The 14032-nt window shown below is 48.8% G+C and overlaps 3 protein-coding genes across 5 annotated transcripts; 1 reads left to right on the top strand and 2 right to left on the bottom strand.

Moving 5' to 3' along the window:
• Positions 1 to 547: 547 nt before the first annotated feature.
• LOC119515007 (cytochrome b5 domain-containing protein 1) lies at positions 548 to 11074 on the bottom strand. 3 transcript variants are annotated; one of them, XM_037810866.1, is made up of 4 exons: positions 10534 to 11074; positions 10365 to 10441; positions 10025 to 10243; positions 548 to 637 (listed from the first exon to the last, which is right to left on the bottom strand). In XM_037810866.1, exons 1-4 carry the CDS (start codon positions 10691 to 10693, stop codon positions 614 to 616), a joined length of 480 nt encoding a protein of 159 aa, XP_037666794.1. In that variant the 5' UTR covers positions 10694 to 11074; the 3' UTR covers positions 548 to 613. The 3 variants fall into 3 exon arrangements, with proteins under 3 accessions (XP_037666794.1, XP_037666793.1, XP_037666795.1); XM_037810865.1 differs by lacking the exon at positions 548 to 637 and adding an exon at positions 5492 to 9432; XM_037810867.1 differs by lacking the exon at positions 548 to 637 and adding an exon at positions 9213 to 9364 and having other exon boundaries at positions 10534 to 11073.
• Positions 11075 to 11263: 189 nt separating this feature from the next.
• NAA38 (N-alpha-acetyltransferase 38, NatC auxiliary subunit) lies at positions 11264 to 12084 on the top strand. The gene is made up of 3 exons (XM_037810870.1): positions 11264 to 11425; positions 11603 to 11786; positions 11925 to 12084. The coding sequence occupies exons 1-3, from the start codon at positions 11345 to 11347 to the stop codon at positions 12035 to 12037; spliced, it is 378 nt and encodes a 125-aa protein (XP_037666798.1). The 5' UTR covers positions 11264 to 11344; the 3' UTR covers positions 12038 to 12084.
• Positions 12085 to 12679: 595 nt separating this feature from the next.
• On the bottom strand, positions 12680 to 13770 carry TMEM88 (transmembrane protein 88). The gene is made up of 2 exons (XM_037810869.1): positions 13506 to 13770; positions 12680 to 13338 (listed from the first exon to the last, which is right to left on the bottom strand). The coding sequence occupies exons 1-2, from the start codon at positions 13713 to 13715 to the stop codon at positions 13069 to 13071; spliced, it is 480 nt and encodes a 159-aa protein (XP_037666797.1). The 5' UTR covers positions 13716 to 13770; the 3' UTR covers positions 12680 to 13068.
• Positions 13771 to 14032: the final 262 nt, after the last annotated feature.

A 14032-nucleotide genomic window follows, 5' to 3' on the forward strand; every position in this document is an offset into this window, starting at 1 on the left:
TGAAAAAGACCACATTTACTGCACTCAATTCTCCTAATGGAGGCACAAACACTTTTCTTAGATTGGAAACCAAATGTTCAACACAGGTAGGGGCTACATTTTCAATCATGACACATGTTACCTGGATGCTGAATAGCACCAAATCTCAGAATTCCTGGGGGAAGCATCCATTACTATTCCAGTTTGCTAATGCTGCCGTTATGCAAAATACCAGAAATGGATTAGCTTTTATAAAAGGAATTTATTAGGTTACAAATTTACTGTTCTAAGGCTATAAAAGTGTCCAAACTAACGTATCAACAAGAGGATACCTTCACTGAAGAACAGCCAGTGGTGTCCGGAACACCTCTGTCAGCTGGGAAGGCACGTGGCTGGCGTCTGCTGGTCCTTGGCTCCTGGGTTGTGTTTCAAAATGGCTTTCTTCAAAATATCTCTGGGCTTTAGTCTTGGTTCCTCTGTCTTAACTCCTGTGTGTCCTTCTTTCTCCCAGGGTATTTCTCTCTTAGCATCTAGGGGTCCTCTCTTAGCTTCTTCAGGGCAAACTCTGGGCTTCATCTCTTAGCTTAGCATCTCCAAAAGTCCTTCTGTCCACAAATACAGGCATCTCTCCATGTCAGCATCTGTGTCGGCTATTCTCCTGGGAGCAAACTCTGGATTACATATCGTAGCTTCTTCCAATATTGTTTCTCTCAACTTCTCTGAGCTCCCTTTGTCTTAAATACTCCAGTGAACTAATCAAGACCCACCCTGAATGGTGCAGCCACACCTCCATGGAAAGAATAGTTCTCACCCACAGTTGAGTGGGTCACATCTCCATGGAAACAACCTAATCCAAATATCCCACAAGATTGGATTAAAAGAACATGTCTTTTGTGAGGAGCAAAATATATCCAAACTGACACAATTACCAAATAAGGAGCACAAGGAAAGGGAAAGAAAACTGATTTTTTTTCTTTTTTTGAGTGCCTATTCCAAGGATCCTGTATGGCACTGAGCATTTTCCCATAACTTATTTCATCTACTTCTCTCAACAACACTTTAAGGTAGCTTCTATTTAGGATGACCATGCCCTGGTTTATGCCTGTTTCCCTGACTACCACCTTACTTACCTCAATTATCCTTATTTTATGGTTGAGGAAATGGGATTTAAAGGAAGCTAAATACTCTTGTGTGTGGTTATACAGCCAGAAGATTCTGCCCATCTGCATTTGAATTTCTTCTAAGAAAATCCCATTCATACTTCATTCCACCTACAGCCTGGCTCCTCTAACAAAGCTACTATTGACCCACTGTTTGCTAATTCCATGGGCATTTGAGTCCTAATCTTAATCTCTGTGCAACAGTTCACAGTGTTTACCACTCCTTCCTCTCAAACGCTTTGACTTCCACACCACCATTTTCCCAGGTTTCTTCTACCTCTCTGGTGCTTCCTTCTGAGTCTCCCTTTATTCCTCCCCTCCCTCAAATACTGTTCCTACCAGACCCTCGCTTAGATCACACTTCATTCTCAAGGTGATCTCATCCTCGCCTTGGGCTACATCTGTGCTGATAATTCCCACATCTATAGCTCCAGTCCAGACTTCTCTTTCAGGATCTTGTCCCAAATTCCAACATCTGAACATCTGCATTTGCTTGTCCTAAAGTTACCTCATACATCCAGCTAAAAATTCATCATCTTCCTCCCCAAATTCCTCTTCCAGCATTCTTCTCAGTCAGTGGACTCACCAGCCCCCAGCCACCCAGGCTGGAAGCCTCGGGTGTCATCCTTGACTCTTCCTTCTCCCTCAGACCCTCTATCTGATAAACTGCTGACTGGGAAATGTGCAGTTCCCCCCTAACTTCACCCCATCTTCCCTGATCCCACTGCCTAACCTCGTCCGGGCCTTCAGTCTCTCCTGGACCACTGCAACAGCAGTGTCAGCTGGTCCCCGTCTCCACTCCTTGTTCCCTCCAATCCATTCTCCACACTGTAGTCAAGATCTGATGTCATTCTCTCTATAAAACCCTTAACTCAAAATTATACAACCTAAGAGGGTGAATTTTATGGTATGTGAATTATATGTGAATTAAAAAAAAAAACAGAAACAAAAACAACTTAACCTGGTTCACAAAGCCTCACGTGACCTGGTCTGGCCTCAACATCTCTCACTGCCCCACCCCTTCAGTCTCAGCCCCTCTGAGCTTCACCATGCTGCCCTGCTTTCTGCTTCTGCACTCTCCACACTCTCACCTTTGCACATGCTGTCCCTTTGCAGGAAGCATTCCCCCTCCTCTTCACTTGGCTAACTCCTTCTTGTCCTCCAGGGCTCAGCTTGAGACAATTCCCAGAAAGCTGGAAAGCTTCCCTGATCTGCCAGGACTGGGTTAAGTGCTCCTGATGTGTGTTCCTGAGACATTTTGTGCTTAGCCCTTTTGTAGCATTTATATTATATTTCATTCTACAAATATTCACTGAATAACTGCTCTGGGCAAGGTACTGGGTTAGGTACTGGTATTCAGTGGCAAATAAGAGACATGGTCCCTGCCCTCAGGGAGCTTACAGTCCAAGCTTTAAGGGTTAAAGACAGACATTAAACCACTAATTACATAAATAGTATTTTAATTATAATTATGATGTTTCAAGGCACACTGAGAGGGTGTAACGAGACTTGACATATTGACATAAGGGAGGACATCTCTGAGACAGTGACATTCAAGCAGGAGTTGGCCAGATGAAGAATGGAGAGTAGAGTATAAGAGACAGAGAAGTGGCATGTAGGAAGTCCCTGCAGAAGCCTGGCAGAGATTCAGGAACTGAAAGTCCAATGTGAGAGGCAGGGAAGTGTAAACAGTAAAAACTCATGCAGAGCCTTGTAGACCATGGTAAGAATTTCCTACTTCATCTTGAGAAGAGTGGGAATCCATTGGTTTTAAATGGGAACTGACATGATCAGATATGCATTTTAAAAGCTCCCCCAGGCTGCTGTGTAAAAGTGCAAGCAAGATGACAAATGTCTCTGAATCTTCCACTAAACTGTAAGCTCCTTGTAGGCAGAAACTATGTCTTGTTAACTATTGTATCCAGAGCCCAGCGTTGCACCTGACACATAGCAGATGCTCATTATTTTTGTATTTAGAATGAATTGAGTAAATGGATGGTGGGATCAGAGTCCAGCTTAGGTTTTCAAGAAAGACTCACTTATCAACATCCCCACCCCCCACCCCTGCCACATACAAACCTTCAAAGACCACCTCTCCACCCACACCTCTCCACCACACCCTAAACTGGATTTGATAGCCCTCTTTTTGCCTCCAGTGCATTTGTGGCTGGTTGTATTTTCCAAAATTGGCCACAGCAGTATCTCACATCCCACATATTCTTCCTACAATGTAACTCTGACACTCTTCCCACTGAGAGGTGGGAATCCTTCTGCTTGGATTTGAGGCTAGGTCATGAAGGGTTATTCAGCTTCCTCCTGGGTCTCTTGAGATGCTCACTCTTAGAACCTAGACACCAGGATGTGAGGAAGATGAAGCTGCACCACATGGAGGCCCACATGTGGAAGAACCAACAGCCAGCATCAACTTGCCAGCCATGTGAGTGAGCCATCTTTGAAGCGGAGCCTCCAACTCTCAGTCAGTCCACCCCAACTGACCCGTTTTGGAGTGGAAATAGCTGTCCCGACTGAACCCTGCCCAAGTTGCACATTCATTAGCAAAATAAATGATGATGGGTGTTTTAAGCCACTAAGTTTTGGGAAGGTTTGCTAACCAGCAATAGACAACTGGAACAGCATCCTATATTTGTCATGCATAGAGGTGGTATGCCTCAGTGGTTAAGTGGGTAAGCTGTAGAGTGAGTATGGCTGGCTTGGTTCAAAGCTCAGTTCTGCTACTTACTAGTTGAATGACTTTCAGAAAGTCACTTAATCTCTCTGTTTCAGTTCCTTTTTACTGTGTAGATGAAAATAGGACCTACTTCTGAAGGCTGTTAGGATTGAGTGATTTAATGCAAGTATTGCAGATCAATCGTTGAACTCAACAACCATTCTTTCATGTAATCCTTTGTCCTTATACCTTTTACTACTATCTGAAATCATCTTGTTGACTTGTTTATTGTGTTTTATCCACCAGATTGTAAACTCCAGTAAAGGAGGAACCCTGCCTGTCCAGTTCATTGCTGTATCCCTAGACCTAGAACAGTGCCTGGCACAACGTGCTTAATAACTTTTTTTTTTCGGTGAATGGATGAAGAGCATTTTTCACACTACTAGTTCCTACTCAGTGTCCATTCTTTCCTCCTATAGCTGTAGAGCCTTTTTTTTTTTTTTTTTTTTTTTGGATGCCTATATAAAATACTCACTGTTCTAGACTCCCTTGCAGCTAGGAATGGTCATGTAACACATTTCTGATCAGTGAGATGTAATCAAAGATCTGTTAAGGATGTCTGAGAAATTTTGCTTTCTTGATGTAGGTACTGCCACTTCTTCCTTTCCCTTTTCCTCCTTCCTTCCCACAATATAGGCTAGAAGTAGAGCAGCCAAGAAGGTGATAAGCATGAGAAAAAAAGTGGGAAAACAGGAGAAGCTTGAGACATTGATGATCTAATAGAGCCACTACCCCACTAACTCCAGACCTCATTATGTGAAAAAAAAAAATTCACCTTTTGTAGATAAGTCACAGCATTCTGACTTCTGTTTCACACAGCCAAATACATTCTCAACCAATGTACTATGCTAGAGTGATATCTACCCATCCAAGCTGTTCCTTAAGGTCAGGGATATAGATTTCATCTTCCTTACTACAGATAGGAGGATCAGAAGAATTTAACAGCACAAATATTGCTCATTCACTTATTCCTTCACCAGTTTTTATTGTAGTGCTTTCCATGTGTCTAGAATACCCAGTACTCAGGCTGCATTTGTTTGTGTTTTGAATGGCTGATCTCTAATATCAAGATAAAGAGAATTTTGGTTTCAAATTCCGTGTATTTTCTCTGCAATTAAGCCTCCATGTGCTGTTGCTGATCCATCATAAAGTGGCTGTTCTGCCAATATCAAAACATTTCTGTGGTCTCCCTAAACTCAGTTGTGGAAACAACTGGGTACCTTAACCTTAGGCTGATGACATGACTGGATGTTACAGTACCAAGCCCAAAATGATTGATCCCCTTACTTAGCTCCAAGGTACGCCATATCGAAATTTTAGGCCAGTGGTGAAATGATTCAAACTAGTCATAAACTTAGCCACAAAGGTGAAAGCTTTTAAGAATTTCTGCCATTGGAACTTGGTAGATATAAGGCAGATGGAGAACATCCTCATGGTAAGTCACAGACCATTGAGACAGGTGCCTGGAATCATGGGACCACATTATAGTGTTATATTTGATGGTTTACTTCTGAGGGTCTTTATTTAATGTGTGTGTGTGTGTGTGTGCATGTGTATGCTTGCTACTTGGAGGAAGGGGAAGGTTTGGCCATTTTGAGAATCTAAGGGAAATTATAGCACCTTTCTTCAAAATAATACACATCTGCACACATGTGCACACACAGAGTAAATATTTACAAACAGTTTCAGGAGGTCCAGGGTAAGACTCCACTTGTGACCTACCATAAGGATGGTAGCAACTTTTTCTATACCATATATTTGATCCTTTATCATGTACTACTTTTTCATTTACCTTTTTGTGTATGTTTTATCCCAATGAGCGGACCAGCTTCCTGTAAGGGCCCAGGAATTGAGACCATTTATGTTTCTCTGTTTTCCCCGGTGATGTGTACATGTAAAAACCCTGGCTTGTGGGAAATATTTGCTAGCTGAGTCCTTTGAAGCTGCTGTGGTTTACTGAGGATGTCAGCTTTCCTTTTCATACTCCATCCTCCACCCAACCTCCTTCTAAACTGAAAGAGACAGCACAAGGACTTGGACCTCTTGCTCACATTCTATGTACATTCTTGGTTTTAAGCTGAGGCATTATGTACATACCCCTCATGCAAATAAATATCCAGTCTTGGATTTTTAGGGAAAGAGGCAGTGCCTAAAGCTTTATTTAAAAAAAATAAAAATAAAAATAAAAGAGTCAATAGTTATAAATGTACCCTATTGTTTTTAAAAAATTTTATGCCTTTTTTCCTTTATCAGCTCTGTGCTGTACTCTGTACACATCCATGTCTGTAATCAGGACCCCCTACTTGTCCTTTCCAATGAATTTCACTTCTTGGACTGCACTCCCTTCTCTGGTATGTGTTCATGGAACAATTAAAAGCAGGAATAAACCCAACACTAACAGAATGGTGGCCATGTAAGTTTTTTGCTTTGTTCTGCTTTGTTTTTTCCTGACTCTCCTTTCTACTATAAATCTCAGAGTCATCTTCAACCCTAACCTCTTGGAGGCTTGGGATTTCCCCTGTCCTGTCCCTTGTCCCTGACTCTACAGGTGATTACAGCCACCTGGTGGCCGTATGGGGAAATGACAGGTGGATTGCCCCCAGTAATTTTTGGTCTTAGATCTATGGGGAGCAAAGAAAGATGCGGATAGAGACTACAGTCCAGGATCCAGGCAGCCTATATCCTGTTCTCTTGCCTTGCCTCGCAGAACACAGCATCCCAGCCGCTAGTTATTACAGAAAGATGAATTCATACCATTTGAGTTCACTCAATCAAACTTTATTGAGCAGCCAGTGTGTGCCCAGCACTGGAAAACAGCAGTGAACAAGATGGATGAGATCTCTGCCCTCATGAGCTTACAGTCTAGCAACTAGCCAGCCAATTCAGCCGTAATTTTTAACCTCCATATATTTGTGAAAGATCTGGTTCTTTGGTGGTTATTGATTTCTAGTTGCATGCCATTATGGTCAGAGAATGTGCTTTGAATAATTTCAATCGTTTTAAATTTATTAAGACTTGTTTTGTGCCCAGTTTTTAAATTATAATTGTAATAAGTACTCTGAATGAAAAATGCTGAGAGATGATTTAGCAGGGAGTCTTGATTTAGACTGAGAACTCAGAGAAGGCCTCCCTAAGGAAGAAACATTTAGGATCAGCTAGGTAAGAATGGAGGAGAGTGATCCCTCCATTCTCTCCAGGGAAGAGAGAACAATCTGTGTAAAGGCTCTGAGGCAAGAAGACATTAAGGTACTGAAAGCCAGGGAGTCAAGGTAGGCAGGACCCGAATTATGCAGGTTTTGGAATTTAGGACTTTATTCTGAAAACAATTGGAAGCCACTGAAGAATCTGAAGTGGGAAAGTTGGATGCATAAGTTGGTTTGTCAGAGATCACTCTGACTGCAGTGTGAGCTGGGCAGAAGCGGAAATGAGGGACACATTAGGAAGCTTCCACAGCAGTCTGGGCAAGAGGTAATGGTGGCCTGGAGAAAAGAAGAGGGATTCCAGAGATCTTTAGGAGGTAGAATCTACTTGGAGAGTGACAAGGTATGTGGGGAGAGGGATGTGTTTCTGGTAAACGGGACTGAAGTAGGAGACTCCGGAAAAGGGGCCGGTTCGGGCAGGATAATGAGCACATCTCGCAAGCCCAAGCCCTGAGGCTGGTGCTAGAGGGACAGTATAGCTTTGACTCTCAAATGGTTTAGGGTTTAACTGAGCAAAAAAGATACAAAACAAATGGGAGTCAGTTAAACATCAAAATGATTGGTTCAGATAATTCACAGACTCCTGCTGTATTACATGGAAATGAATGGAAGCCCTCAGTCTCACAGTGAGTTCAGATTCTGTTGAAGCCAGTATGGATGTTTCCACCTTTGTTCATGCCTTTCACAGCCCTTCAAAAAACTCCTGTGCTTCCCCCCAGGGTCTCACAGGGGCCCCCTTCTGTTAGGCTGAGCCCTGGAGCCCGCTGCCAGGAAGATGCACTAACCTCCCCCTAATTCTTTTTTGCCTGCTGCTGCCAGGAAATTCACCTGTCTGTTATTCTCATTCCCTTTCCCTGTTTAGGTTAAAGGCCACCAAATCTGTCCACTGTCCCGCATGGTTGTTCTCTTTAGGTTACCAGCAGAGTTTTCTGACTTGTTTGGCTCCTTTCTTGATATTATCCCTGTCACGTCCATTCTTTGAGTCATGACTGTGCAAAAGTGCACCCTGTCTTCCTCACCTTCCCTGAGTGGCCCAGGCCCATCCTGAGCCTACTGTTCTATTTGCCCGTTTTTTGCCCCCTTATGCCAAGTGTCTCAATACCCTGGCCCTTTTCCTCATTTACTTCAGTTTTTCCTGAAGTAAATTCCTACCTCTTTGCCTCAAAAAGTCAGAAGAAACATTTTGCAGAAAGGAGCCTCAACAGCTATTGCTTAACTGACATTTACTCTTCCCTGACTCCTCCTCTGCCACTGGAGAATTGCGCCAGCTCCCTTTCAAAGACAATGACTGCAGAAAGAAGTGGCTGACTATGTAATAGATCTTCAGTTCCCCATTGTGCAGCTGTCCTAGGAAAACCCACATTCCAAACCCTTGGTCTGGTCTGCAAGCAGTGGTTACAGATGTTAGCCAGAGATTAGACATTGAGACATTCCCTTCACATTGCGAATAGGGACTTTGGAGTTGGGCAGACTTGGGTTTGCATCCCAGCTGTGATGGTTACTAACTAGTGTGCCTTCAATGCTATTAAATATTCCTAAGCCTCAGAAGACTCATCTGTAAAATACCGCCTGATCGGTAGCACCTAGCATAATGAATTACCTGGTAACCAGGTACTTCCTTTCTTTTCCTGGGGCTTAGCTGCCAAAATGCTATTTCAAAGGAGAGATAAGCCACTTTTGTGTTGTTCCTTATAAACATTTCCTATTCCTCTCTTTGTAAATCTCATCTTCCTGCAGCCATCCCATTTCCATCATCACCAAAAAGGCTCTTCCACCCCTTATTCCTGTATAGGACTTCTCTTTCACTATAAAAAAGTTCTGCCTGAGCTCTATCTGACCATTATCTTCTACATCTTTCTAATCTAGGATATCTTTGTCTTGTATCAATTCTAAAAATTAATTCATTCACTTCTAGCATTCTCCCTAATTTTATCCAAATTGTACTGGAGCTGGGGAACAGGTCCTTTAGAGTTCAGAAGGACATGAGAACCACAGGCCAGATCCCAGAGTGGTGTGGAAGTCTAGGTCCAGGCATCCCCCCCCCCCCCCACACACACACCCCTACCTCTTCAGGGCCCAGAAACCACCAAACTCAAAGTGTGTCTTGAGTCTACATGAACATACAACTCCTTCCTTATAGTTCAGTGAGGTCATCGTTGAAATAGAGCAGTAATGCAGGTATGTGGAATGTACTGTCCATACTGAGCAAGTCAAATTCTTCATCCTCATCCCGGATCCCATTCTCCTCCAGAGTATAGTCCATGTTCAGGTTCCTCCCTTCATATTTCCATGTGTAGCTGGCAGCATGTGAGTTATAGGGGAGATAGCGGTGTAGGATTTCCCACATTGACTCCAGGGCCCCCACCTGGAGAACACGGAAGCACCCCACCCCAAGAATTCTGGATAGGGCACAAATACACACACACACACACCCATACCAAGCAGAGGCCAAGAGGCCGAGAGCCCAAGAGAAGACAGAGCTGGGATCTGATTGCCTCCCTTGACAAACAGCAGCTTCAGGCACTCCACAGTCCCAGAAGTGAAGATGAAGTCTCACCATGTAATGAGTGGTCCCTAAGTCCCACCTATCTTCACGGCAGCCACTTCTAACAAACAGAGGGCCCTCCAGGGTCAAAGCCACTCCCCCCTCAGCTCATCTCCACAACAGAGCAGACTAATAGGAGAGGCTCTTTGCTGTCCAGAACATGGCCATGTAAGCGCTCCCAGGGATGGCCATCACTAAGATACACCCACTGCTACCCTGGGCCCATGAAGGACCTGTGACCCAGATGCCCCTGGAGTTCCCAAACCTCTGGACCTCAGTGGCAGGTCTTTCTCAGTAGCTAAAAGGGGAGAAAATACAGCGCTCATCGGGTATGGAGCGCTGATGGCCGCGTGATCCGCTTGGAGACTGGATCCCCAGTTCCCTCTCACTTGCCCCAGCTCCCAGTTCTCACCTCCAGTGTGTGCTCCTGCGACGTGAGCGTGTTAATGATGCGGATGTTCCGGGTTTTGGCGGCCAGCTGCCCGACCTCGTAACGCGATCCCTGCCACCAGGGCTTCCCGAAATCATTGGCCCAGTCAGAACGGGGCAGCTGAGGTGGGACGTGCACGAAGCGGCCCCGCGGGGTGCGGTACCTTAAGCAGCCGGTCAGCGGATCTATGTGCTTGCGGATCTTTAAAGCAGGTAGGGGGTTCGGAGCAGTCACTATCTCGGGCTCTGGCCTAGCCCCGCTAGTCCTTCCCACACTCACTCTCCAGCGCCCCCTCCCCGCCTCGGGTTCCAACAGAACTCACGTCTCTAGTCTTTGGGTCAAACCAGTGGCTGATGTCCTGGCCCGCAACTTCCACGATGGGTTTCAGCAGCAGATCCCCTGGGAAGGAGCAGCCGCTGTCACTGTCGGCCACCCAAGAACCAGGCACCACCCAAGCACACACTTGGGCCCTAGCCCGGTGTGGCCCTTACCTTTGTACTCCTTTGCCAACGGTGTCAGGTTGTACACATACCCCAGGTAAGACACCCAGAGGTCATCGGGCCGGTTGTGTTGGGCCACCTCCGTCGGCGTGAAAAAGCGACGCTGGAAAAACTCAAAGTCCGGCCCAGCCACTAAACCCCTGCGTGGCATGGCTCTAAGTTCTCTCGGGCATCGGTTCCCTTAGTTGCTTCTTCGCTTCCCAGCACACACTCACGACTGACAACCTCCCTCCGCGTCCAGGAGCTGTGGAGACGGCGTTTATCCGCTGACATGGAAACCATTGTCCTTTTCCGGCCACCGTCCAGTGAAATCAAACACTGAGAGGGCAAGGAGGGGCTTGGGTTGCGTGCTCTCGCGGGAAATGTAGTCTGATTTCGGAATCCGGCACACAGGGGACTAGATAATTGCGTTGCGTCCTCATGGGATCCGGGCTAAAACGAATAGACTCTGTTTCAACTGAGGGATAATATTAGAACAGGCTATTTTGGGAAGCAGAAAAACACGGGGGAGGGAAGGATGAAAGAAAATAGTTTCGCTCTTTCCCAGGGTTCCTAAAAAGACGTGTAAGAAACTATGGAGGTAAACATCTCGCGATATCTTAAAGTATCCAGCGTAATAGAGCTCAGTAAGCCACTGTTCAGGAAAAGTAGAAGCTCGCGATATCTCTGCGGTTGCCAAGGAAACTAGGAGACGAGGTGATCTCGCGAAAGAAAAGTGGTAGGGAGCGCTCGCGAGATCTCAGAACATTGGACTTGAAAGGTTCTCAGGAAGTTGAAGGACCGGGAGGAGACCCCCGGGCAAATGGCCGGAGCTGGGCCGACCATGCTGCTACGAGAGGAGAATGGCTGTTGCAGCCGGCGTCAAAGCAGCTCCAGCGCTGGGGTTAGCGCGGGCTAGAGTTCTGGGATTGAGGGGGCAGTCGGGCAGCGGGGGAGAACTGCAGCTTCCGGCAGCCTCCGGGCTTCGTAGGAGCGCCCCGCGGGCTGCCGGGAGCTGTGGTTCCGCGGGCGGGCGGCAGCTGGGGTTGCGCGGTCTGAGTGCGTGTCGCGCCTCGCGCAGGACTCGGACGGAGAGCGCGAAGACTCACCGGCTGCGCGCGCCCGGCAGCAGCTGGAGGCTCTGCTCAACAAGACCATGCGCATTCGCATGACAGATGGGCGAACACTGGTCGGCTGCTTCCTCTGCACTGACCGCGACTGCAATGTCATCCTGGGTTCGGCGCAAGAGTTCCTCAAGCCGTCGGGTCAGTGCCTGGGGAATACGGCGGGGCCACACGCAAGACTTTTTTTTTCAGGGTCTGGCTGCATCCCTTGAGTCGTGGGTCAGAAGGGGCGGGGCCGACCCTGGCCTGCCTCCGTGATGTTCTGACCCTTCTTTGCAGATTCCTTTTCTGCCGGGGAACCTCGTGTGCTGGGCCTGGCTATGGTACCCGGACACCACATCGTTTCTATTGAAGTGCAAAGGGAGAGCCTGGCGGGTCCTCCGTATCTCTGACCGTAAATCGCGAGTGCCACTCAGATCTCATTAAACCTGTGACCGAAGCGGCGGCCTGTGACTGTGTGTAGGTGCGATGCCGGGGCAGGGATTGCACGCCCCACTCCTAGAGGAAGGGGTTTATCTGAGGTCCCAACCCTCCTCCCCCAGCCTGAACGTCCGGATTTGCCAAAACTTCCCTAGGATTCAGAGGTGGGGATGGGGGGCAGGCTGAGCTGCGGACAAACAGCCCCTAGGGTGGGCCCCCGCGTCTTCCCTTCCACGCTGCTGCTCCAGAACTGTGGCTGGGAGGGGGCTTCATCCTGCTCCGGAAGACCCATTGTTTCCCTCTCCGGCCTGGCAACACCGAGTTCCTCTGAGCTAGGGTCAGAGAACGGGCTCCTGTCCCCAAGGGGATCAGGGCAGCCGGCCGAGACCGGGCCCCCTCCACTCTATTGATGGGGAGGTGACGCTGAGGTCAGGGACAGAGCTCTGGGGTCTGTCCAGGAAGGATCTGCTAATGCGATAAGGGAAGGCCCGGATGCTGAAGGATACCCTATCTGCGCACGTGTAACCCCGGCATGTTGTTTCCCTGCTCCTGGGCAAAGGACAGGGGTGATCGTATTTTTGTCTCCGCTCTGTTCACAGACTCTCAGGAGCGGATTCAGCTCGTCAATTCTTTATTGATGTGTGATCACGCCTTCCCTTCCGGCCCCGCCCCCTCCCCAGCCCCGTAAATGCTAGAGTAGCTCCTCCAGAAAAGGAGGGCACAAAGCTCAGTTGTCCTCTTCACGATGAAGGGGGCAGGGTGTGCAGGGTCCAGCCCAGATGTTCAGGATTCAACTGTGGGTGGTGAGAGGAAAGTGGGTTTTCAGGGGTATGGCAACTTTTCACCAGCACTGGGTCCTCAAGACGCTGCTGTTCCCAAAGGGATCCGGGACCCGGCTCAGGCAAGGGTGGGGCAGGGCAGGTCGGGGGTCCCCGGGTCTTCCGATCCTTGGGCCGACTGGGAGAGAGGGCAGTCATCAGGGTGGTTCTTGACTCGAGAGTTCTCAGACCCAGACCTTTCCTGATGTGGGAAGGGCCTGGGACCCTGGTGAGGCCCGAGTTTGCCGCGGCTGCGGGGTGTTCCGGCGCCGATAGAGGGCTCGGCTGTAGGGGACGAGGCAGTCGGCCAGGCGGAGGCGCAGGCAGAGGCGGCGGTAGCTGGCCAGGGCAAGCACGAGCAGCGGCACGAGGAGCAGGAAGCCGGTGACCAGCAGGGCCGTGAAGCCTGGGTCCCGCAGGTGCGCGGTGCAAGGGGGTGCCTGGGAGCGCAGGAACTGGGGGAGAAGGAGGTGTCAGGCCCAAGCAGACTTGGGCGGACTTGGGCCAGTCAGTGCACGGGGTGGGAAATACACAGGCGGGGAGAATTTGTGGCCCGGAGACCCCACCACCAGCCTCACGACACAAGCACGCACTCACAGCCACCCTCGGGGCGCACGCTCACCTGTGAGTGACAGAGAAAGCCGAAACCCAGCATGGTGACAGCAGGTAGCAGGATGGTCCCCAGGACCAGAGCAAGCAGCACCAGGTTGAAGGCAGCCACCAGCAGGTTCTGGGCTGTTACCAGCACGGCGCAGGCCCAGCAGTCCAGGGGGTCCCGGGGCTCAGGGCCGTCGCCGGGCACCGACCGCTGTGCCCCGGGGACATCCGCCATGGCCCGCCTGGCTGCCGCCCGCCTGGCCCGCGGCCCTTATAGCCCTTTACCAGCCCCTCCCCCGGCCCGGCCTCTCCCCACCCCCCTTATCCTGGAATGCGGCTCTAGGATTAGGCACCCCCCCCCCCCCCATCCCGAGGAGCGGACCAGAGCTCTGGACATTCCACAGGCGCCTCCGGGGAGGGGCTCGCCATGCGGGGTCCGCGGAGTCCCTCCCCGGCCATCAATCATGCCTGCGGCCCCCTCCCGGCGCTCTCCCTGCCATCACCAGCACGTTACCAAAACAGGATTTTTTTCTGTTTTTATTTTTAATATTA

Source organism: Choloepus didactylus, chromosome 18 (assembly GCF_015220235.1).
Source record: "Choloepus didactylus isolate mChoDid1 chromosome 18, mChoDid1.pri, whole genome shotgun sequence".
Taxonomy (NCBI): Eukaryota; Metazoa; Chordata; class Mammalia; order Pilosa; family Megalonychidae; genus Choloepus; species Choloepus didactylus.

Coding starts and splice junctions, on each gene's coding strand:
- LOC119515007 (XM_037810865.1), bottom strand. CDS start 10,693: ATGCCACGCAGGGGTTTAGTGGCTGGGCCGGACTTTGAGTTTTTCCAG. Junction 10,442..10,533: donor GTTGGCAAAGGAGTACAAAG/GTAAGGGCCACA, acceptor GCTCCTTCCCAG/GGGATCTGCTGCTGAAACCC. Junction 10,244..10,364: donor TTGACCCAAAGACTAGAGAC/GTGAGTTCTGTT, acceptor CCTGCTTTAAAG/ATCCGCAAGCACATAGATCC.
- NAA38 (XM_037810870.1), top strand. CDS start 11,345: ATGGCCGGAGCTGGGCCGACCATGCTGCTACGAGAGGAGAATGGCTGT. Junction 11,426..11,602: donor AAAGCAGCTCCAGCGCTGGG/GTTAGCGCGGGC, acceptor CGCCTCGCGCAG/GACTCGGACGGAGAGCGCGA. Junction 11,787..11,924: donor AGAGTTCCTCAAGCCGTCGG/GTCAGTGCCTGG, acceptor CCTTCTTTGCAG/ATTCCTTTTCTGCCGGGGAA.
- TMEM88 (XM_037810869.1), bottom strand. CDS start 13,715: ATGGCGGATGTCCCCGGGGCACAGCGGTCGGTGCCCGGCGACGGCCCT. Junction 13,339..13,505: donor GCTTTCTCTGTCACTCACAG/GTGAGCGTGCGC, acceptor CTTCTCCCCCAG/TTCCTGCGCTCCCAGGCACC.